The 25,393-nt window shown below is 40.5% G+C and overlaps 1 protein-coding gene and 1 long non-coding RNA gene across 9 annotated transcripts in view; one reads left to right on the forward strand and one right to left on the reverse strand.

Annotated features, from left to right (window-relative positions):
- CA10 (carbonic anhydrase 10) overlaps positions 1–8,092 on the reverse strand; it is a 201,084-nt gene extending 192,992 nt beyond the window's left edge. Inside the window, exons 1-3 of one of the 4 annotated variants that reach the window (XM_048064455.2) lie at positions 7,893–8,091; positions 7,132–7,274; positions 6,792–6,879 (exon numbers count right to left, since the gene is read on the reverse strand). In XM_048064455.2, the coding sequence (XP_047920412.1) occupies positions 6,792–6,852 (61 nt within the window). In that variant the 5' untranslated portion in view covers positions 6,853–6,879; positions 7,132–7,274; positions 7,893–8,091. Of the gene's footprint in view, positions 1–6,791; positions 7,288–7,892 lie in introns of those variants that run through there. The other 3 variants (XM_048064456.2, XM_066980306.1, XM_066980308.1) reach the window with 3 other exon arrangements.
- The window catches only part of LOC136786668 (uncharacterized), a 106,048-nt gene that overhangs the window by 2,947 nt on the left and 77,708 nt on the right, over positions 1–25,393 (forward strand). For 2 of the 5 annotated variants that reach the window (XR_010825952.1, XR_010825950.1), the window contains exon 2: positions 16,971–17,107. The exons of 2 other annotated variants lie outside the window; for them this stretch is intronic. This is a non-coding gene — a long non-coding RNA (uncharacterized lncRNA). Of the gene's footprint in view, positions 1–10,426; positions 14,287–16,970; positions 17,108–25,393 lie in introns of all 5 variants that reach the window. One more of the 5 variants, XR_010825951.1, reaches the window with a different exon arrangement.

A 25,393-nucleotide genomic window follows, 5' to 3' on the forward strand; every position in this document is an offset into this window, starting at 1 on the left:
GGATAACACCCATCTTTATTTCATTATCTTGTTAAAAAGTACATTCTAATTATTATTTTTTTTTTGTGAACTACAGCTGCTGTGATATTTTTCTAGTAATAACATTACAAAAGATGACACTGTGGGACATATTAATTTAGTATTATTTTACTACAGAAATACAGATCCACAAATCTAAACCACAAGTACTTTTGTATGGAAAAATACACCAAACAATGAAAGCATCTTTTGTTTAGTTCTGCCCATTACTTTCATTACTCTGGGTCTGTGTGAACTAATCACCAATCATTTTTCAAGATAAATAAAAGATAAAAGGAAATATTTTAGGGCTGTAGCCCTGGATATAGCTGTACATGGCATCCCATTGTTCTCAACAGCAGCATGGAGATCTGCCATTTAAAGCTTTTCTCATTGTCAAGCATTAAGTTTTTGAAAGTTGTAAGGCCCAAATCTCATTAACACTAAAGCCATTTATAACATTTTCAGAGTTACAAGGTCTTTTAAAGTGGGTATAAATATAGGTATCCTTATGCCTTCTTACCTCAACTGTCAACTGCTAAGTACTGCATGAAAACCTTTCCCATATTGGTAAATAACTTAACACTGCCTATGACACAGCCAGTACTTGCCTGTATCACCAGAAAGGTTACTATGCTACACAGAACATAGGTCTAAAATGTTTCAGTCATCTATTTTTGACAATAATAACTTCCTATTATATCTTCAAGACCCAGTGGAATTTCAGTGGAAGACCCTTGATAGCTTTTTAATAATCAACTGTTAAATCAACAATGAAACATTCTACTTTGAATTCAAATGTAAACAGTTTGGGCTATAAATTACCCTATTACCCTGTTTTTAAAGAATGTATTTCCTAATTATTTAGCATTACTGTTTCAATTTATCTATCACAATGGAATTTTGTTCCATTTTTTCTCCACTGTATGGACAGGCACTTTTGCACCTTCTAATGGCATTGGGGATTGGAACTATGATGATCTTTTAGGTTGCTTCCAACTCGAGCCATTCTATGATTACAATGGAAATACAGTCATACTAGACAATATTGTCTCTAAACAAGTCATTAAAAACTTTGTTGCCTATTTTCTGTTCCTCCCAACATGATGCATAGTTAAGATGAAAGGAAGATAGGATCAAAATAACACTTATCACAATATGTCAGTGTTGTCCATAACTGTCATCTAGTTTTGCCTAATGCTTGAGCTGGTAATAAGATGATGTTAAACAGGCTTATATAGTCTTCTATTAACAGCCCAGATGGACCGATCTTCATTCTTTGCCATGTTAAGTTTAGCAAAAAACAATTGGTAACGGTGAAAACAGCAGTTCACTCCTCATCTAAATGACAGCCTATCAGCCAAGTGGGAAAGCAATGCTTTGACCAATAGCAACAAATCAGAAAAGCAGCCTTTTATAGTAGGCAGAATTCCTTGTTCATTGTTATACAAGGAATATTCATAATGCAGATGGCAAGCCCTTTCAGTCCTTCCTGAACTCAAAATCTAGCTGTAACAGACTTTAAAACAAAAACATTTTCAAGGGCAAAATTTCTCTCTAACATCAGCTGTATCTTAAAGACTTAAAGAATACCTTTAAATTGAGAGTGCTTATTTGAGTTGGGGTTTTATTCTTGTTTTAAATAATTTTGTTTTGGAGGCTTAGTATGTAGATCAATTGGATTACCAATGAGGACAAGAGGTCCCTTTGAAAACTGGATATATTCATCACTGAGATTTGGAAAACAATAGCAATGATTACCAGTTTCTTCCCCTCAGTTTATTGGATGGAAAATAGCTCAGCATAATATGTGCAAAACTATTCATAAATGTTCCTTTCTACTACCTTTACATAGGCTAAAAATATTGGTGTTGTTTTGACACTTTAGCGCCTATCTGGTCACGCTGTAGCTGTAAAACTAACAACAAAAATAGAATGATGAAAAACACGGGACACACGCACACACACAAAAAAAAAGTAAAGCAGACATTTATAGGAGACTACAAGGCTATTTCCATAGAACTCTAAAGCAGAAACATCTTCACACCTTTTGAAAAGGCGGCAACATCTCTGAAGTGAGAAAGCATTCAAATGATAAGAAACTGAGAGTCTTTGGATACAACATATGGCCTCCATCCTGTGTTTGAATGTGAGCAGGAGGATTGAGTCCACGTGGATTTTCAGTAACATCAACAAACCCCATGCAAGCATGAAGGTTTGCCCACACACATGAAGCTGTGGAGACAGGATAAAGCAGAAAAGAATACTATAGTGGATCGGATGCCAGAAGCTCTTAGTCACCAGATGCACCAGGCTGCATATTCCACATGCCTATGCGCCTAGTGATTGCTTTCCTCTCACATATATCTGTGCTATGAATAATTCCTTCCCCTAGGATATCGCATTTCTTAACAAAAGTGCCAGAAAACGCTATTTCTGTGACATTATTTGAGAATAATTAACGTGGTTTCAACATTTTTGTCCAAACATAACAATGAAGCATTCAGCATTAGCTACCAGTGGACATGAGAGCCTTGGTATTCCCTTCTACAAGCACACATGCTGCCTTGAATTACCTCCAGTTGTATAAGGGCAGGAGAAGAAGAGTTATCAGACCTTACACATCATCATTCAATAGCTAATTCAAGCCCTGGCATAATTTAGAGATCCTATAGGACATCTCTGTGTTATGCCAGGTAATAAGAGCTCAGAGACCGAAGCAGCAGCAAGATGGAAAATGAAGTGCAGTTGTGCTCCAAGAACACTCATAGACTTCAATGCCAGGAGATGCTCAATACACAGGAGATTCCTTGATACCCAGAAGTTTTTTAATACCATCATAGTTGTTCATGAGACGTGATTTATGACTCCTGTGTGTTCTGTCAAACAGGCTGAAGCAGTTATATCATAGAAGGGATGTGCCCCTACCTGACTTAGGATGACAGCAAAGGATGAAAATGCTTTCAAATAATGAGAGCTGTAGGGCTTGCATGAATTTCATCCATATTAGTTCCCGCAAGCCAAAACAGTAAGAGATAATATATCAATTCATAGGAAGCCACAAGGATGTTGAACATGCAGGTTCTGTAAATCATTTTGTTGATGGATTAACAGAAAATGTACATAGATATCTTCTTAATCAATGCCTACTATAGTAGCACTTCCTTATTTAAATGAAGTATCCTGCAAGGGTTTGAAAACAGCATTCTGATTTTTATCCTGAAATTGATTTTTAATATGTAGAATCACAAAGAGTGCACATGGTTTATACAAATGACTATGCAAGCAAATGTGGCAGCCATTAAGGGATCAAAAACATCTCACTTACAGCTGAGAACACTGATGATAATTAATCTTAGGTAGTATTCTCACCCAGGAAGGATATTTTGGTCATCATACCAACAACTATAATTCTTTTTCTATACAAACAATATAGTCCCCATGCTGTGATTATCTGCATCTTCAAAGGAACAACAACCAGAGGGGTCTTATTTCAGCATTCTATGTACAGGACATCTTCACTTCAAATACTCTGTGTTCCCTTTATGCTGTGCTATCATAAAAAGGAACAAACCCTCAAAAATCATAATACAAATCATGACTAGTTTTCCTCAGAGACTACAACTCAAAGGAGTAAATATGCATCATGACATAGAAGGAAAGAGAGGGCTTTTATTTCTTTCTAAAGGACAGAAATTGTTTTCCTGGTCCTTCAATGTATTCTTATTTCTTGTTTGCATCTGTACAAAGAAACTAGACTCTCCTTTCAAACAAACAATTTCAAGTAGCAAAAGCCTTAATTCAGTATGTCAGGAGAACAAAAATACTCCGTTTACGTTCACTGATACATCATTTCCCAAACATACAGGGTAGTAATTAAAAAATATATATATATTTGTAAATATCAGTACCATTTCTTCCAAACCAAGCAATCTAACATACACACAGGTAACTGACCAATAAATAATATGTTAGGTATAAAATATTTTGAAAAAATATATACCTCTTTTTAATAGATTAAATTGCTTTCCATATTCTAAGTACTCTGAAGGTACTACCAAAACTTACAGTCATACAAAAATTCACGCAAGACACCAAAAAAACAATTGTATGTTATATTTTCATTATTTAATCTAATGAAGATACAGTGTATGTATTACATTCAGCACATTTTATGCGTAAATGTCATGTAAATACATACCAAAAGACAGTGTGACGTTACATCAAACCTATCTTTAATAAATAAGTTTACTAATAATGATAAATTACTCATAAGCCAACTTAATAGTCAATTCTGTTCAGTGACTAACATCATCCCTTTGAACAGCAGCCCTTAAAAGGCCCTAGTCCAAATATCCACTGAAATTAGTAGGAAGGCCATCACAGGTTTAAATACACACTGAATTTAGTCTTTGCTAATGTTCAGGAAAGGTCCACGCACAGAAGAACAGTCTTCATTGCTGAAACAATTAACTCACTAAGAAAAGAAAAACGCTACCACATTCCTTAATTCACGTTTCTGTAATTTGCAGCAATGTGCTCAAATAGTGTCTTTTTTAAGAAACATGTTGAATGAACGACCAGTGCTGAAGTGCTAAAAATACATAGTTCTGAAAACCAGTGTTAAGCTGCAGCAAACCTTAAGAGGCTTCATTACACTTTCTCTTACTTAGACTGTTATCCAAACATCCCAGCTATATAATATGCTACAAAACGTAGTGTAAAAAGGATGACAGATACAAAGCATTAGTGCCAGTCAGATATCTACAAATCTTAATCCTTTTCACCAAGATGACGAAGGATTCCTGAAAAAAATAAAAATCCCTAAGAAGAAAAAAAGGCTAAATGCATGCATTCATCCTGTGTGTGGTTTAAACAAATTATCTGAAACCACAGCTTTAACCATGAAGCAAAAACATCCTCATTCACTTATTGAATATATTCCTCAAAAAAAAAAAAAAAAGAAAAAAAAAAGAAAAAGAAAACAGGCTGCTTTTAATGCTAGAGGGAGATGGAGGGTGCAGAGAGCCCCTGCAGGACTGATCCCAATCTCGGTTTCAGATGCCTGGGTTCCCATGTCTGAAGGTGAGAAAAAGAGGGGGGAAGCTTAGGAAACCCTGGCAGCTAAATGCGTGGCATAAGGACCTGCACAGAATGGGATAGCTTTTTTCTGTCTCGAGATATTACTGTCAGAATGGCCAAAAAAGGGATGAGAGTTTGTTTTTCCATTCTCACCGTGGTACTTACAGAAGTGCCTAATTTGAAGGGAACTGTACAGGTGGCATATCATGCTGAGCTAAATAGATAAGTGTGAGATTTAAATGGCAAGAGGCAGCAGGTTTTGCGGTTCTAAAGAGCGAGAAAGAGAATTATTCTGATGGTACCAGTGGGCACAAGTGGAAGGTCAGCTTGGGGTGCTGCCAGCGTCACCTGGGTGGCTGGTGGCAGATGGTGCTGGTCTGTAGGGATAAAAGAACTCGCGTACCCCGCAGGCTGAGAGCAAAAGAATTTGCTCAGGAATACAAGAAGTTTTGGGGTAGGCGCAGGCAGTACAAATTAATGTAGATGCTGCCACCCCAAATGTCAGTACCAGTGTCACCAGTCCAAGGGTTGCAGGGGTGGATCAGCCGGGCAGTGCTGCAGAGAGCGCAGTCAGGCAGGCGCTCTCAGGGTGAGATGCTGCAGGCGCTGCTGGCTGGGTGCTGGGCCAGGCCCGTGTCTGCGCGGTCCCAGGGGAGCTCCGGAGCTCCCTCTCCCCAGGCACCTCCCGGGGGGGACTCTGTGATGCCCACCAGGATGCCCCGCTGCCCCCCTGCAGCATTCTGCCTGCTGTTGCTCGCGTTCCCATTTCTTGACTTATGCAACAACTCGGGGGCAGCAGCCGCCTGCAGGGAAGCGGAGCAGCAGGAGCCGCAGGCAGCTGAATCCCCACGGGGCTCCCCAGAGTGTCCCAAACTAGAAAACTGGCCACCTCCCCTCCACTGCCTCCTGCAACATAATTATTCCAGCATGACTGACATGACAAATTAACAAGGCAGCCAGGGCTTTTGCAGCAGAAGGGAGTGTTTTCCCCAAGAATAAATTGTTCCAATCCTTTACGCTAGACACCCGGCCGTGCCTATTCATTAATTGGACAAGCTCTGGTGACAACTGAAATTACCTGATTTCTACATACTGGAGAGAGAGAGAGCATTTCAAGCTTAACATGAGAAGCCTAAAGCTGGAATCCCAGCCCCCAAGGCGTTCTTTGGATGGGCTTATTAAAAAAAAAATCATTTTAAGAGCATAGGCACAGCAAAGCTCCCGTTTAAAAGCAGAGACACGTTCGTTAGTATCATTCCTCCCTTTGCAGTCCCTGAACTGTGGCAGCAGAACATGACAAGTCTGCCAATGAACCGCAAACCTTGTAAGATCCGCAGATCAACCGAGTTTAAGAACTTCAGGAACTATGAAATTCTGAGAGTACTGCGATGGTGGGATTAATTATCACAGCCATTAGCACATTAGGAATTTTAAGCATCTCCTTAACCAGCACGCCGTGGTTATTTCTTGCAACCAACGTATCATAACCACGAAACAGGTAGTGGAATTAAGGGGGGCACTATGGTTGGGGATTTCTGTCACGTTCCACACATGATATGTTGTTCACGCATTTTTTGACTACTGATTTGACTTGGATGTAGCGGTACCTCTTGCCCCTTGCTAAGGGAAGCCCTGGGAACCCTGAAGGGTATTTCTCCCCCACGCCCGCCTTTTCGATGCCGGTTGCGTACCTGAAATGCAGACGATGAAATTCGCTTGCAGAAGAAAAAGCACCTCCCAAACAATTTCCATCCTCCGATTCTCATGCCAAGTGCATCCCTCGGCGAAAAAAAATAACAAAGATCAATATCGCAGTTTGAACGATCCCAGCAATTTTCCTTTCGGACTTGCAGCCTGTATTCCCCAGATGTGCTGACAACACATGTCCGAGCTCTGTACGGCTCAAGCGAGATCCCTTCCCTTCCTTCGCCCTCCAAAAAAGAGCACGAAGCCGACCGCCAGCACAGGGCTCTTCCTCCACGAGCGAGTAAAAAATCCACCAGATTTCCCAACAAGACATAGACCACAAACCCCAACCGATCCGGTCCGGAGAGTGTCTCTATTCCAGGGCGGCCAGACGCGAGTTACCCCAAACTCCGCACGGCTCAGCGGGGCGCTGCCAACATGCCCGGGGCAGGGAGGCGGCGGAGGGAGAGGGCTTTCCTCTCCGGCTGCTACAAAACGAGCGGAAAAAGATTAATACCCGCTGCAACGCCTTCTCCCGCCCCTAGAGCCCGGGGAGGGCAGCCCGGAGCGGCAGCCGGCTCGGCTCCAGCCCTGCCGGGCTTTTTCTGCAGTCCCAGCGAGCCCAAGCGGCTTTCCGCCGCCCGACTGCAGGGGTCGGGCTTGCCCCGCGTACGGGGCTGCCCTTCCCCGCCTGGGCTGGCCCCGGACCCGGTCCTGGGTCCCCCTCCGGGTCGCCCTCGCCTGTCCCGGTGGGGCTGGGGGGGTTACATCGGCTCTGCCCCCCCCGGCGGCTCCGAGCTGCCCCAGCGGGGGCTGCTGTCAGCAGCGGGGGCTGGTGCGCAGCGCCGGCCGGCTCCGCTGAGGCTGGCGATATTTTCAAACTTGTTTAAACAAGGAGGGAAAGGAGAGAACGCCGAAAAATAGCAAACTTCGGGCGGGTTTGGCGCTGGGGAGGCAGGCGGAGCGGACAGCCGGGAGTTGGCGAAGTGCTGGCGCTGCAGCGCGGCTGAGCGCATCCCGCACCCGCCGCGCTCCTGCAGAGGCACAGCCCCGCTCCCCGGCCCCAAATAACAGCGTCCCCTCGGGGGGGGCAACCTCTTACTTACCCCAAATCCTCCCGGCGGTTAGCTCGCTCAGCTCACCCGCTGCGCCCCTGCTGCCCGCGGTCCCACAAGCGAATCGAGGGCAGGCTCGCAGCCGCTTTGCCGCAGCCGCCCCCCGCTCGCCCCCTCGAGCAGCGCGGAGGTACCGGGGTCGGCCGCCCCCCCCCCCCCGGCCCTATCGCCGACTATTCGCCCATCGCCCCCCGGCCGGGAGCGCGCTGCGGGATGCCGCGGGGCGGCAGCGCCGGGCACGGCGGGGGCTCGGCGCGGCGACGCGCACGGGCGGGGGGCGGCGGCGAGCGCGGGGCTCGGAGGAGGCGGTGCCAGGGCGGGGGGGGGGCCGGGGGGGGCTGCGGCGGGCACCGGGCTGCTACGGCCGGAGGTGGGGGGGGACACACAAAAGGAGGAAGGTTCCGGGTCGCATCGGCTGTCCGGCTTCCCAGGGATGTTCTAAGAGCTGCTGCTCACTTTGGTTTAAATGTGGATCCATTTTTTTTAATTATTATTTTTTATGCCTTTTTTTTTTTTGCCCCAAAAAACAAGGGCACCTGGCTCGGGGAGGGGTTGGGCTTCCCTTTCTGCGGAGATGGAAACCGGCAAGGAGCTGGGGAGCCGCGGGGCAGGGGCTGCCCCTGGCAGGCTCGGACCGGGAGGGCGAGAGGGGTCCGGGGATGCCGGCTCGGGGCAGAGAGGGGCACCTGGCTCGGCTTCCACTGCGGGAGTCTTCGTGAGCACCGTGTGGCAGAGGGAGGGGAGGGAGGGAGCTGCTTTGGGCTTCCAACAGCTCCCCCAGCTCCTGGCAGGTACGCAGAGGTCGCATTACAAATCCTCCAGCGGGGGATGCATGCATAATGCAGTGAGCATGGGGTGGCTTATAAACAGCACTCCAGCCCGGGGCATGCTTGTAAAATGCACCTTTGCCTGGATTCTAGCAAAATGGGAATGCCTGGATCTCTGAATGGGGAAGGAGAGGATCTTCAAGAGACGAAACCACAGCCTGGGTTGTTATTTTCATCGGTTCTGAGAAATGTGTAGGAGTCATAGGTTTCAAGTCATCCTGACAGTATTTAATTGCAGTAGATCAGGTTCCTTGAGTGATTCAAAGACACTGGATGGGACAAAATCATCAGTATTTGAAAGGAAGAACTGGACTGCAGGTGCTTAGTAGTCAATATAAATTCCTGTATTCGTTTTGGCAGTTTTTAAGGTAGTATAAGTGCTCTTTGCACTGCAGTAGCCTCTGCTGATGTTTACTCTCTCTCTTCTGATGGGTTAAAAGGGACTCAGGGTTTTAACAAACTATTTGCCGTCATCTGGGCAGTGAGACCAGCTAAGTGAGGCTGGTCAGGAGCCACTGTCATTCAAGGCTCTAAGGACAAATGACTTAAAGAATTCCCATAATGTTCTATGGATTTTCAGTAAACAGTGGGACTGTGTAGCAAGAGAGATTTCTTTCCTTGATAGGATTGCAGAATGCTGGGTTTAGTTTGAATACTTAAATTGAAGGAAGAGGGAATTATCTCTCTTTAGTAAAATTAATGTATAGGAGTTAGGGAACTGTGGGCGAGCAGGCATTTATTAAGGATGTCACAATATAGATATGCCTTTGGGCACCGAGTTAGTTGTCCAGAAGCACCAAACTAGTAAAGCTTTTTAAAGAGGTTGAAATATGATTTGCATCTGGTTCTTGAAAAGTTAATGAAATAAAACTGCAGGGAGCCCTTCTGAATCATTCCTTTAGGATCACATTATCAAATGAAGACTCCAATAAGCGGAAGAAACAATTATTATTGGACCCAAGACCTTGTTTGTTCAGCATTCTGTGTTTTCAGAATCATATAAAATAGCATACAACTCTTTTTTATCCCTTTTTTAAAAGCCAAGTTAACATCTCCTGCTCTGGCATTATGAAAGGAATGAGTGTCACTCTCGTCTAGACATATTTAAGCATGCCTTAGGAAATTCTCTCTCATTGATGCTCACTAAACTCCTTTACTTTAATTGATGAACATTTCCCATGGAGTTGGCTGTAAATTCTCTTTTGGACTTTCCCAATTCATTTCTTAAAAGAGCATCCCTATCCAGAACACAAAGAGACCCTTATCTTTTATATTCATATTTACACAGTCACCCTTGTTCCTAAAACAGTGCCCTTGAAATTATGGCCTCATATGTGGGGAAATGAATGTCTCAAGCAAGTAAGAAATATGCAGGATCAAGATGCAGATGTGAAAGGCTAGCATGTCTTTTAACGTCTGTATTGAAATGACCTGTTGTAAAAGCGTGTGTTGTCCATTAAGCCAGCAAGGAATCCGACTGGTGACAAGAGAGAATGCCAAACCCTATGCAGCAAGCTCATATTTAATGGCAGGAAATAAATAAATAAATAAATAAATAAATAAATAAATAAATAAATAAATAAATGATGCTGGCTGCTAGCAGATAGCCAAAAATCCCAACTACATTAATGTTTGTTCATCTTTTTAGTCTGGTATGTTTATCCTATCCTCCTCATGCAATCCTCATGCTTATTTCAGTGGCCTGAGATAAAGAAGTAGTTTGCGTCTTAGACCAGCGAATCTAGGAGGAATGAAAGGCAAGTTGAAAATTTTTGTCACCTGGAAAATATAGTAGTGAGCTCAGAAAATATACACTTTTAAAAAAAATCTAGATAAATAGTAATGAGTTCCTTCTGCTGTTGTTCACTTGCTCTGATGTTATTTGACTGGCAGTGGCCTTAAAGCTTGGTTTTGAAGTCATTATGGCTGCATTGGCTGCTGCAGCTCCACAGGAAAGCTTCCTTCAATGAAGTTGAATGGATGTCAATATGGGCTGATTCCAAAACCCACTGAAATCAATTGAAATATTTCTGCAGACTTCGGTGACCAGGCTCTCACTGCCAAATTTGGCACAGTGTATTTGGTCCCAAGAGAGATGCCTTAATATAGTATAGTGTATTTGGGGGAGAAGGAAAAGTTACTATAGAGCACAATGCAACTCTCCTGTGTTTATTGGTGTAGTTCAAAATAGACAAAAATGCTAGTTGTGGCATCATTTTTTATTAAATGACTTTCCATTCAAAACTCCTTGTGTAACTCACTAAAATGAAGGGGTTTGGTATTTGCTGCTTTTATCTGATTTACATTCGTATTTGTACAGTTGGCTAAACTTCTTAAACCTAATCTTGCCAGCCTTTGAGCTGTACTGAAGTCATTGGACGACTCGTGTGCCTAGAGGTAAAGATGACTATAAAGTGTTCTTAGACAAGTCTCTGATCCACGTTCATATATTTTAATTGTGAGGATTTTACTGTCTGGAAGCTGTGGCTGGGATTTTCTGTCAGAATTTAAAAGTACCTACATATTAATTACAAGCCAGACACTTAGTATCTTCAGGCCTAAGTTACAGGGGAATACTTTTTGTTTCAGCTATGCTAACAGAGTTCAAAAAGTACTCAAAAAATTCACATGCTTAAAGGTTTTTATACCAACGTAAAACATTCCAATTCAATAAAACAAAACTATGGTTCGTACCTTCTCAGAGGAGCCAGCATTTTGACTCATTTGACACAAAATGAGCTTGGATGGGAAAAGATCAATTGTAGAAATCGTTTTGGGCTGGGCAACTTCTGAACAAAATGGGTTGGCCGGTGGCTCCCGCTGTGTCGATGGAAGAGGTTGCTGCCATTCATCACTACCGAGCTGCCGAAGGTTCCCACTGAGGTTGTGCAGCAGCTTGCCTGTGCACTCCCTGGCTCATTTCTGTCGAAGTAAGTCAGATCAACAAAGGCCTGCTATTGAAGTTGTCTGAAGCTTCTGGCATGTTTCCAGCAATTAAGCTGGCAGAGCTGTAACAATTCCTGCTCAGACTTGTTTTCCCCTGTCCCGGGGGTTGCTGGCCCCATGGCAGGGTTGATGGAAGAACTTGTGAGTCAGCTTCCAAATTGCCACTGGGAAGAGGCTAGGATGTAAGCATGAACCAAAATCAATGCTAAATCAAAATCAAAGAAAGGGCTATCGCTGCAGTTCACTCAGGTGGAAGAAAGCTCAAGGGTCTCCAGATCCAAATGGGGATTTGAAGATCATCCAAAACCAGCAGTCTATTAGTGTCCAGCTTAGGGAACCTCACCAGAGTGTGTAAAAGAACTGGACCCTGACCGCTATTGAAATGAAAGTGGTTCCTTGGAATAAATTATCATAGGTATAGCACTGAGCCTTGCTATTGTAAATCATTTGAGTATGATACTGTTCTTCCTTGTCTTAAGTTTATCCTATATTTCCACTTATACTCCAGGTTGGACTTGCAGTAGTAGTTTTTATTGCAATTAACTAAATTGTTTGTAGAAGTAAGACAAAAAGGACTTTTGAGTTTAGGCTGTACATTTGAATGTCTTTCAGTGCAAGTTCCAAAAGACTTCAGATAAGGCAGTAAAATATCATAATAAATAGCAAAACCCTTCCAAAAATTTTCTATGCATTCTACGCAAACATTTGAAGTTATAATAAAGAATAACACACAGTTCTTTTAATATAAGAATCCAAACTTGTCTACTCGCACCTTCAGTTTTTATTTATTTCCTCTATAAAGAACTCCAATCTTAGGAAATGAGTATGGGATTAGGAAAGAATTTATAGTCCTGATTGTGCCAGCATTGACTATAGGGCTTTGGATAAGCTTTCTGTATCTCATTTTCTTGCATTTATAAAACAGGCTGCAATTTAGCAAGGAATTCAGTAAGACCTGGTTAAGAATTTGCAGTAAGAAAGGTGGTATTGACTTTCGCCACTTCAGGAGTAAGAACAGCTCACAAGTGCCCAAGCTCCTCTGAGGCTATAGAGCACCACGAGCCAGCAAGTAGGGAGGCAGTGAGGAACTCAGCCAGCTTCCAGGCCTTCCTTCCTCAGCTCTTGCAATTTTTTTTCAACACTGCTCACTCTCTAATGCACTGTGTGTTCCCTTCTCCCCACAAAAGCAGTAGCACTGTGAGGCCTGCTGCATTGGTGGTCCAAATCAGCCAAGGAGGATGAGGCTTAAAGGCTCTGCTGTAGCCCTGCTGGGATTTCACCATCGTCAGCAGTCTGTTGCCTGTGACAATTCCCTGCTTGTCTACATGTGAACACAGTCTTTGTAGTCATGTGCCTTATTCTAATCTTTTAGTTAGCCCCCTCAATTTCCAGAGATGCTAAAGTACCTTCTTGGTTCAGGTGTTAAGCGAGTTAACATTAGAAAGCCACTAGCAATAGGTGAGCTGCTGACAGTGTAACTATAAATAGTCCTAGTGCTCCTGTTCCATATATTGTTACTGCCATGCTTTCTTGTATTTTCTGAGAATATCTTCAGTGCTTATAAATAGTGCTGACCTCACTAAGGAAACTGATAAAAAATTTAATGTATCATTGTAAAAATACAGCTTCTAAGAATCCATCAGTGCAATGGACATTAAGGTAATTATTTTCTTGTATTGATGGTCTTTATCAAAACCGAGATGGAATTTACATTTTACTGGTAGAGATAATGATGCAGTTTATTTGAAGTTAAAAACACCCCTAACAAAGGAGTGAGGAAAATGACTGGCAGTTAACTATTAAGTCAATCAATGTGTTTTTCCCATGACTCAGTCTATTCATTATCATAAAGACTTATTTTCAGTCCAAATCTCCTTCTTCATATCTGAACTCCAATAAACAATGTTAAGACATCAAGTATTTGTGAAATAACATTCTTCTAATTCAAAAAGACATATGTGAACTGCAGTGATTTAGTTTTCCTGGAAGTGAGAATTTAGTCAGAAGAGTGTTTAAAACCTCTTGCTGTCTTGCAGTTCCTCAATAAACCTCAGTAGGTTCCTAGGAGACTTAGCAGCTGTGCGCCCACAGGAGTAGGTTTTTCTGAGTAGGAAAGTGGAGTGGGAAAACTGTTTTTTTTTTTTTCTTTTTTACTAGTATCAGTCACCAGATAAAATTGACTTCAGGTGATGCAGTGATTACAGTTCTTGTAATATTCTTATTTCCCTCAGCTGGGAAGCGTATCATTGATCTTGCCTTTAGAAGTAAATGAAAAGCTGAAAGAGCAGTGTTTAGAGGTAAAGAGGGGTTGTTTTTGAGTATAACTGACTGCAGTCTGTTCAAGAGTGGTGGATGATAAGCTGGGACATTCTTTTAATCCAGCACATGGATTTGACTAAATTCAGAGACTGTATGGACTGATATAAACTATGCCAAATGCCTTGTGTTCCAGCAGGGTTCTTCTGGCAAACAGCAGTTATGGGCCTGTATGGGTGCCTATGCTGTGTCCCCTTTCATTTAGCTGCACTTTTGGCATCACAACCACAGATGGGCTGGGTTTAGCACACTGCTGGGCTTTGCCCCAGAATCCATGCATGTTTGCCACCTTCAAGGTAAGTTTGGTTTGGAAAAAGGGCTGCAAAGTTGCTGTCATGTACCTCAGAAAGTCACTCTGTGTTTCTGATTGTTTCTAAAGCTACCTGCAGTGGATATGGGAAAGAGAACTTCTTGTTTTCCGTTTTTTTGCCACAATCCTCCTCTCTTGCAAGTTTGAATTAATTAAAAGATCAAAAGCAATATATATTTTTTGATATCAAGGATTCTTTGTCATCTCAATCTGAAAGAAAAGAACACATATCTTTAAAATGATTCTGATATGGATCTTACTGGTTCCTTATTACAGATTCTGACAGTCAATTGTCACCTAGTGCCTATTTAATATAATTTCTTATGCCACATAGAACAATGGTGATTGCACTATCAGATTAATAATATATATATGTGTGAGCCAAGGCAGCTATGTTGTAAATTTTCAGGCTATGCTCCTCTCAGAGTGGATTGAGTAGGGAGCTCATGTTTCTTGCTAGGAAGTAAAGGCATCTGTTCGCAGGGGATTTCTCCTATTGTGCTAAAATCTACTACCAGGGCATTTGGAAGGAAAGAGGTAAATTCTGAGCATACCTTGTTTCCTGCATGACAGCCCAGTGAGAAGTGCAGGAACTCATTAGAAGTTTTCTCTGCTGAGCTCCGTGCTTGAACCTAAAGGACATATATCTAGTAAAAAAGTCGTGTTGCTTGGTTTCTTTGTGTGCGGCTATTGTTTAGGTTTGTGTGCATGTGGACAAGGAGACACAATGTTGTTAAAATTGTCTATTTATATTCACTGTTTTTTATATTAATGCATGAACCATTTTGCTTTCTGTGGGAAATGCATTTTTTTGTTGGTGGTGGTTTTTGTAATTACAAATAGCAATTAAGAGGGAAAAGGAAGAACACAGTAAGTAGTATTGTTCTTGTCTCTTTCTGGATTCTTTCTTAGATTTTGTAATCAAGGTTTTTGTTAAACAGATCTTTATTATGCAAGAAAATACTTCTCCAGTATTTTTTTAGGCAAAAACAGTTAATATGAGTATTCCAAAAGCAGAGGTTAATACAATCATCGTAGCATTAGATGTTGTTCCCTGCTACTTTTCACATGTTGCAAATGTCCATAAAGCATCAATTACGGGCCTGAGCTTGGTTCCATTACAGCGAATGGGAGGTTTCACCCTCTGATTTTTACCACATTTCCTTTGAAATTAAGCCTCAGTTCAGCCTTTTGCCAGCTGGATAACTTTCATCACAAAAGTAATTCAGCAAATGGAATTATTCATGTGCTTAAAACAGATTATGCACTCAATTTTTTTTTTGTAGGAGGCATCCTGAGGCACAGCGTCTCATACTGCAGAACTGCAGTTTATAGTCAACAGACTGGAATAGCTGCAGTCTGCATGGCACTTCCTCAGCTGCTGTGTGAACCAATATTTTGTGTTCATTTGCAGCATTTCAGAAGAAACTAACCCTCTTGTAACGCCTTCCCTTAAATCTCACAGGCTCTGGGAAGAATTACTTGTACTAATGCTTTGTTTTCAATTGGTTTTGTCTCCCTTAGTTTTCCTTTGTAAAATGGGAATAATCCTCACAAGGATGCAAAAAAAGGTTAACAGTTAATGCTTGCAGTAAGGTCTGAAGATAAGAACCATGTAAGTCCTAGGAAAAGATGTTACTCAAAAAATTTCCTGGCTGGCTGATCTGCAAGTGCTGTCAGTAGAATTACAGGACCTGTGAAACTTATGCATTGTATCTTTCTAGGAAGAGAGTAGGGGAATTGGCACCTAACACAATTCAAAGGGTGAGAACGAGCCCTCAAAAAGAAAATAAGACTGTTCTGACTTTTAGAAATCTTTATAAACGTCATTTAGTGTCATTTTCAAATACCTTGAAGGGATCATAAAACTTTGCTCTTCTCTGATCATTGTACCACTTAGAAGAGGAAAGGTATGAACAGCCATAACCCTGGCACATTTTTAACAATACTCAGGACCAAAGGGGATTGTAAGATGGAAGCTTTGATAACAAAAACATAAAGATGTCATTGTCAACTATCTCAAAATATACGCGCTTGTTGTAAATGTCACATAAGCCTACAGCTAAGTGATGGATCACAGTTTCCTATGTTTTTGAAGTACTCATGTTGATGAACACTTTAACTCCTTCACGAACAAGTTATTCTTTGTCCCAAAATTTGCCTTCTGTCCTTGTGCTTGGTATCACTGAAACAAAATGCCTCATTTAATACGAGTCAGTTGCAAATACAGGCTAGAATTTCGGTTCTGCTCTGCACAGAGAAAAACAAATACTTGGAAAATGTTTGGTAAAAAACACGGATAATACCATAGATCACTTTGCTAACAATTAGATGAAATATTTCCTCTTCATTAAAATAATAATGGCAGTAAGTAGTAAGCTAAACTGAGTATCAGAGACCTAAGGGCTAACTTGTGCCCTAGTATATGTCAGCAAAGTATTTAACCATAAGATTAAAACTAAGCAATTGAATGTAAGCATCCTTGTTCAGCTCAGCACATGCTAGACTTCTTGGCCAAGTAAAAGGCATACAAAACTGTTAAGAACATCAGATACGTCAGGATAGATCTTGGCCCATTAGGTCCTGACCCAGTGATCACTCATATTTGCTTGTGTTTGCCATCAGACTGGAAATTCCTTCTAACAGGGATGTTCATTATTGCGGAGCCAGGTCCTCTTGGTGATCTGGAGGCCTCAGAGGTTTAAACACTTGAGGATTGCTATCTTCTGGTGCCACCAAGCCCTGCTTCGTGCATACTCTCACTATGTGACATGGAGAACATGCTGCTTGGTTTTCTACATAATTAGGTAAGTCACATGCACACCCTAGCCCATAGAAGTGGAGATTAATTAATTGTTTCAACTTCTCTATCCATACTACTTCTGAGCTCTGCTCCTATTTTTTTTTATCTCGATCACCTGTTCTTCAGTCATCTTTACCAAAACCAAGAGTCAACAGTCCACTTTCCTTGTATAGTTTGCTCAGATAAACTTGTATTTTTTTTTTCTCTGGAACTCTTGGACTTTATTTTGTTTCTACTCTGTAGCAGGCCAGTTAAAAAGTATAAACATCTCTAAACACAAAGAAATCATCTCTCAATAGAGAGCTACAGGTGCATAATATAGAAACCACGTATTGCCAAAATTTATTAAGTTCATTAAGTTTTTGGAAAGAAACTTCATCACATATTAAAATCTGTAATCCCAGTAAATTAAAAGATAATTTGGAAATTACAGGCTGGTGGGTAGTGTAACTCAACTGTTAAAAATCTGTTCTACAGATTGCAAGTCATTAATAATTAGTATTACAAAACCTATTACATCTTTGATTGGGGGGAAATGGACTGAGGCTAGTATTACATTATTCAATTAGATTTGATTCCATTTGGTGTGTATTTTGCTTTATTTCTATTGCAATCTGTAAAAGGATCATGGTAACAACCATCCAGAATGTCAATTAATTTGTGTATAGAGCAAATAGCACACATAATAATTTCATCATATAGTGCAGCTCTGTTGACTGACAGTGGAAGTGCTGCTAGGCTTACTATGGTTAATTAGATTTATTTATGCATTGTACAGCAGCGTTACAGGCATAATTTATAAATGAGTTTATTAAAATTTCTATGTTCATAGAGTGAAAGCATGTTAAACTTTCTTAAATGTTTATGTTCTCACCTTTACACACTTTGCCTGTTCACTAGGAAAATGTAAAATGTAATACTATGAGCAGGGTGGGCTATATCCATCCAACCTCTTCTCCTTTCTACTCTTCTCCAAATTAAGGCCTTAATTCTTCACTCTGAATTTTGTTCTGTGCACTGCTCCCACATTTATTACCATCGCTTTCCTTGGGATACATAGCATCTTTTGTTCTGATGCTGCATCTCCATTAGTCTGAAGATTTAAATTCCTATCCTCTTTACTTTATCTCCTTTCACGTGTCAAGTTTTGTTTACTCTTTTATTTGTAAGAAACCAATCCTACTTGCATAAAACTAATTTATTCCAAAAAGAATCTTAATGCACCATGAAACTAACAGGAATATTGTTCTCAAGGTGCTCAATAATCTGACACAGCACACAGACTTTATTTTATGGTGGTATTGCTATGTGCAATACCATATATAACATTCTGTATTACTTGATTATTATACAGAAATCATCCATTTTAGAACCTTGATCACTAGACAAGTCCTTTCATCAAAATATCTGTGCAAAAGTAAACATCAAGGTTGGGAGGGATATCTTTAAGATGTCTAGCACAGAGTTCTTGAAAATTCTGCTTGGAAACTGCTGCCTCGTCTGAGCTGAACATTTCAGACACAAAACAAAAAGGAACTGGCCAACAAGTTTAAGTGCATCTATTTGTTTCAATCATTTTCCTAGGTGCAAAGCATTGTTATACAATTTTGCTGGTTAATCTACCTGAGATTCAGGAGTATGTGTAGTAGTTGGTAACTTATGGATGTAGGCAAGCATTACTTTGAAATCACTGTAGTATGTAAAAACTGAACTGAGCCTCAGTGACAAAAGTAGTAAGGAAGAGGACAAGTGAAAGACCAAAGCAAGGAGGTAACTTGTTCTTATTCTGGCCACACATATTAGCAGTGCTGTAGTAAGTGAATCATTTTTATATTTAGGCTGTTGCACACACAAAAAAAATTCTCCAGTAGAGGATTTAGTAACCATAATTGAAACATTTTTCAGTAAATCTCATATATCCAAATCCGTTGCTTCCTATTCAGCACTACTATTTTACTTTTGTCCAGCCTGTTGTTTCATGCATGGCATGGTTCAGCAAACTATGAAGTCATCCTTGTAGATGGTCTTCAGAAAGAGAATTGGTGACATATTCTTTGTTACTGGGTTTGTTTTAAGAAGTTGAAACGTAGCAAATCTTTGAACTAAGCCATGTGTTCTGCAAACTAATAAATGCATACAGTAATATAGCATAGCATAGCACAGGAGCCTTGACTCTCAGAAGTTGTTCATGATGGGAGATTACTAAGAGTACTAAGAAACTAAGAATTCTAGTACTAAGTACTAGAATTAACATGGCAATTCCTTACAAATTCCTGTTAGCCTAAGAAGGAACAACCAGGAGTTCGCAATGCTGTTGTGATATGCTTATGGTCAAGGTCATTGTTACTGATTTTTCTGTGCTTATAAACAGTTTAGACATGAAAACTGTTCGTGACACACCACAAACTAGGTCCATATAGACGTTTAAATGCTTAAATCCTACTGGGTAACAGAGCTAGTTCACTGTGATTACTAAAGCTCGCACCCATTTTCCCCTTAGCATCAAAACCCCGATTTCAGAAGGACAAATCTGAATCAAATGTCCCATCTTCCTACCTTAGACTAAATGGTCTGATAACATTCCAGCACAGTACATAGATGGGTACTTCATTTTTTTTCAATATACATATGCAGACTTGTGCATACAAACTGGAATGGAAAAGAGGTTATTTTTATTGCCTAAGATATACTTGTAAAAAAAAAAAAAAAAACACAACACATTGCTATATTTATTTTAACAGAGCTAAATCTGAATATATTTTTTTCAGTCTTTGAGGCCACTTTCAGAAAGACAAATGTTGCACAGGGAAAAGTGGAAGAACTGGTGTAGAACTGCCCACACTACAGATGAGGAGCATGACTACAATATTTTCTGGCATGATAATGAATTACCGGGTACTTTAGCCGAATTGTCAGATATGAGACCTTAGATCCTGCAGGGAGCAAAGCTTTCACATGCATTATATTTGCATCATAAAAATATGCTTCTATGAATATGCCTTGTAAAACTCATGCCCGTCATTCTTGAATCTGAATCCAGTTGCCTACAGATATTTAAATCACTGTTGCTACTAATAGGCTTCTAGCACAGGGACTTTCTCTTTTTTAGAAAGCAATAGCAAATTGGAGGGAAAAGAACTCTGAATTTTTTTGTGAAATAACCCAATTTTGCAGAATCGACCTGCCTTCTGCTACCATGGCATTTTTGCTCTGCTTGTTTGAGACAGTCCTTTCACCTCTGCTTTATTTCTTCTGCCTGCATCGAGTCCCTGTGGATGACAGGCTCTGATGTACAAAGCCTAGCACAGCTGGGCCCTGCTGTCATCTGATACTACTTTATGAAATGCCGCTTCCACTGCTGAAATTGCAAGTCCCATTGCTTTGACCCGTATTTCCCTGACAAATGCTTGGTGTATGGTCTGTTTTCTGGTAGCATTACTCATGGTCACTTTCTGTGAAAATAGTCATAAGCTATGTTTTTATGGCCTTCTTAGATGAACCTCCAGGAGGGGCTGTGATGTAAACTGAGGTGTGGGCACACTCCAATTTGAGAATCATCTTTCTACCACTTAGAGGTGTGCTAGTGGCCAGTTAGGGGAAACTTATTCCCTCCTGGAGATGCTTACCTTCCAATTGACCTCTGCCATATGTCAGAAGCTATAGTCCTGTGTCAGACACAGCATCATGGAAAAGAGGATTCTGTGGTGAGGAAAAATGAAGATGCTGGAAAGGCACCATGAGAATGATCCCAACTCATGGGGTTCTGTTATAACAGTGAAGACAACTGACTAAGTGACAACTGTCATCTCTTCATTTACCCTTCTGTCCCACTTTATGCTGTCTCATTGCTGCATGACTCTTCCTTTTCCCCTAAAGATGTGTAACCCAGAAATTGCTTTGTGTGGCACTCCAAAAGATATTAATTCACTACTGCTTGCTTTGAGTTCCCCACTGTTTTTTTGGAAATTCCTTAATGTAGAACACTTCTTGGAATCCCTCATGCTTTCAAGGAATTTCCTAGTCCAAAACTTTCCTAGAATTTCCCCAGAACTTACTAATAATTCCTAGTTGTTAAGCTTTTCTAGCACTTTACTGATGGAGAATCCTTCTAGGAATTTTTGAAGAGCTTCTCAAATTTTTCCCAATGGCTTTCCAAGAACTCATGGATCTAGTATCTCTGTTATGTTTACGTAGATCCCCTGATACCTAAAACCCCAGGAAGACCCTAGAACTCTACTGAGATGGCAACTTCTTGATCCTTGATATCTAGATCCCTTGGTGTGACTACCTACAACCTGTCCCACAACATCTACGTTTCATCTTACAGTTTTATGGAACCTTCTAAAAATGCAACGTGGTGAAATGATTGCTTAAAAAAAAAAAAGACAAATTAAGTCCCATAAAGTACAAGGACTGTGACTCTTTCATGAGAGACATTATTAAAAGAGAGAAATGAACTTTTCCCTGTAGTTTACAAGTTACTAAAACTGGGGATAGCAAAAGCAGGAAGTATTGCCAGAAAGGAGAATCAAAACAGTTCAAAAGTATGGTATGTCACAGGATTTGAGTTAATAACATCTCCACCATGCAGTGAGGGTGGAGTTGCTGTTGATAAATAAAGTACTGAGAACAGGCCTGTAGTCAGAGCAGAACCACAAACACATCTGAAAGGATGAAAATGGCGTAAGTTCAAAACACACAGGCCTTCATTCCCATGTCACGTAGTATGTGACTTGAATTAAGAGCTTACTCTTCGCCCCTAATGTTCTCATTTTTTATTGAAGAGGCAATACTCCACAAATAGTGAGTGTAGTATCAAGCAATAGAAATAACACAAAAAAGCACAGGAGAGGACTGAGATATATAGACAGAATTGGAGATAAAACACAACCATATTAAAGTCACTGTGTTAAAAAATAAGTAGACCTGATTTTCTTCTGCATGGGAGCTTCCTTATGCCACTTTGTCAGAATAATGGGGCCATGAAGTGTGTATAACTGTAATTACTCCTACTCCAAAGGTCCTTTAAGTTGACAGACTGGTATAAATGGAGCATTGTATAAATGAGAACTGAGTTCCTTGTGGAGTAGATCGCATGTTCCTCTGAATTCCAAATGTATTCTAAAACTTTAGGTAGAAAAGTGACAAGGCTATCTCCCTCTATGGAAAATATGTGTATTTGAGAGTCAACATTTTTTGTATAGGAGAAGTTCATTGGGCTTCACTGTGCAACTTTGCCCTTCGTACAAGTACGGTCACCTATGCAAAGGCGGTGAAAACCTTGCAAAATCATACTGTTAAAATTCTGTAGCAACATTGTTCAGCTGTGACTGTAAAAAGACTCAGACTGTGAGATCTTACATGATCCAGATCAATTCAGAGGAATGTTCCAAGACTCGGAGAAAACTGAGCAAAAAAGAAAAAAAAAAAAGGAGGGGGGAGAGGACCCTGTCCCAGAAGGGCGTTAACCCTTCTTTTCTTTCAAAGGGTCTACGGCTACCATTCCAGTTGATTCATCTGACAGTTGTTCTGAGACCAAAGGAAGCTTTAATGGGAGATTCTCTCTTTCTACAGTTCCTTTCCAGACTGAAAGGCTGGCCTTCTGTGGCAGCACTTCTTAGGTATCAGAAGCATCAAATACTGCATAGAGCATGTTCTCTACTTACATAATAAATAGATGGCCAGCCTAGAAAGATGCTTTTAAAATCATAAGATTTCTCTAGGGGTAGGATGAGGTCAGAGGAGCTGGGGATGTAATATGTTTCCAACAAGGAAATTGAAAAGCAGGTGAGAGAAACTGCCTTTCAAGATTCTCCTTTATTATTTTCCTTTCTTCACTGAAATTCATATCAGGACAAGACCCACACAACACTTAAACAATCTTGTAAGTCTGCTAGAGTATAAAATGTGCTGATCTGCTCAGGTGAATTGTACCTACCGTGTCTGTATAGGTTAATGAAATCTAATCCTGCACTCTTGATAAAATCCATTAAGTAGTGACCAGCTGTTTTAGCTGGAATCCCAGCACTGCTCTATCTCCCCTTCTCTCCCATCTGTCAGTCAACAAGGTTTCTCAGGGAAGTTTTCCATTTTTGAGGTTGAATTCTGCAGCTCTGCTGCTTTTGAATAATTTTGAATAAATAAATAATTGTGTAAAACACAAAAATAAGGAGAATTTCTGGGACCTGGTTGTCAATTTGTTTTGGACTGTTTTATTCTGGGAGCAGTCCCTTGAGTGTGTATGATAAATACAAACAGGGTTATACCAATTATTCCCTATATTGTTTGGAAACGTTTCCTGGCTAGCTAGAGCTCTTACTGCCTTCTCAGTCTAAATACAAGAATAGCTGCCCTGGAGTCTTTAACAGCAAATTTCACCAGGTAAATTATCCTGATAAAAGTACATCTGGGAATTTGAGAGATCACCAGACTTCCGGCCAAATGCAAATTTATATGAGAAGTGTTAACCACCTCTGATTAGTGCTTCTGGAATTTTAGCTTGTGAAATGACTGCCAAGCCAAGATGCACCCACCAAAATTCTGTTCCTGCAAAGCACTTAGTCATGATCTGAAGTTCTTTGCTGAATTGGGACTTGAGGCTGAATAAGTTTTAAATGGAAACATAACCTCGACTGTTACATATACACTGGTAAGTTATGTAGAGAAACTTCCGTTATTATATTTTCATTCAGACAATCCAGCAGAATTAGTTAAGAGGAATAAACCTGCCATCACTGACAGGCCCAGGGGATAATCCCTGATTAGCAATGTCCTCCAAGGCCCATCTTTTGGTATTAGCCTCATTTTAAAAAAGGAGGGTTTGTGTTACAAAAGTGAAATTGAATAACATCCTGCAAATAAGTCTGAAATATGTACAGTCCAATTCTATAGTAGTCCTACCTACTTAAAAATATATTACGCAATTGTGGTGTCTCAAAAAGCACTGCTTATCTACAAAACAGACAGTAGGAACAAGAACCTGTACTTGAGAGTACTTTGGTGAGAAGAAAAAAAGAAGGAAGCGATAAGGAAAATCCAGCCACTGCTTTTCTTTCTGCTGGAGAAATAGGAGAAATAGCGACACTATGATCTCTGACCTTTTATTAACAAGGCAGTCTCTTCCAGAGGACAGTGATTCATTGCAGGCCACCTTATCTGCATTTGAACACTCTCACCTCCAAGGCATCCCTTTGTCATATACTGTAACTACAGATGGCAATAGATTCCTTGTACTAGCAGAAACAGATCCGTGAAGTTTAAAGTGCTGCTTTATCCCATCTGGAATATAGAAGAACCTTTAATGAGATTTAGAAAATTATGGATAAAGCCTAGTTTAACTTCTGTAATAAAACATACATCGACATCTCTAACTAATGTGTATTGTTGCGGTGTAAGCCTATAGAGAATAAAGGGTGTCCTATTTGCATTATAAGTTGATAAAAGGAATATGATACAGTATTTGAAGGTGGTACAAAGGCTGAAATTTTCTATGGGAATAAGAAAGAATAAAATGACTTTTTTGATCTTGCCAATTGTATTTTGCAAATCAAACATGGACTGTCAATGATAGGTAAAAGAGTATTCCTTACACAGAATGGGTAAAGGGATTCATTCTGACTGCCCTTTCAGCCGAGGTTTGGTATGCAAACTACTAACAGTGACACTCCGAATTATCCAAATGAGAAGTAATCATGGCTGAGACACCATTTAATTTTTTTTTTTTAAATATGACCAACACAAGTAATTGTGTAGTTACAGTTTGAAGGGGAACTTTTAACCTTGTAAATAAAAGGTTGTTTTCTTTTATGATATTTACCTAGTTCCTTAAGTTCTGGATGACTTTCGTTCCCACCTACACCTATGTATGTTGCTTCAGAACTAAGTGTTGGATATAAACACAAATGCCACATGATCCTATCTGGAGCTAATAGCTTTGCTACTTCCCTTCCCTGATTTACACATAATCAGTATGTGTAAATTATGTAAATGTCATTGCTGTTTCTTCCTCAGTACAGGCTATTTTCCCTTTGTTCCTAGTCACAGCTGGTTAATTGCCACTATCCAATCTGGATAGCTCATTTTAAACTCTCCAGATGTAATTAGGATTTCTAGTACATTCATATTAAATATTTTATCAGACATAAGTTATACATTTATTCTTTTAACGTTCGTGACCTATGGTGCATTATCATTAGCTGCACCTAAACTGGAGGGCTTAGGAGTGTCCCATAACTTGAAGGTCTGGGTATGCTTCCACACTCTATTGCTTGCTTTCTACTTCATGACCTTG

The sequence above is a fragment of the Anser cygnoides genome, chromosome 19 (assembly GCF_040182565.1).
Source record: "Anser cygnoides isolate HZ-2024a breed goose chromosome 19, Taihu_goose_T2T_genome, whole genome shotgun sequence".
Taxonomy (NCBI): Eukaryota; Metazoa; Chordata; class Aves; order Anseriformes; family Anatidae; genus Anser; species Anser cygnoides.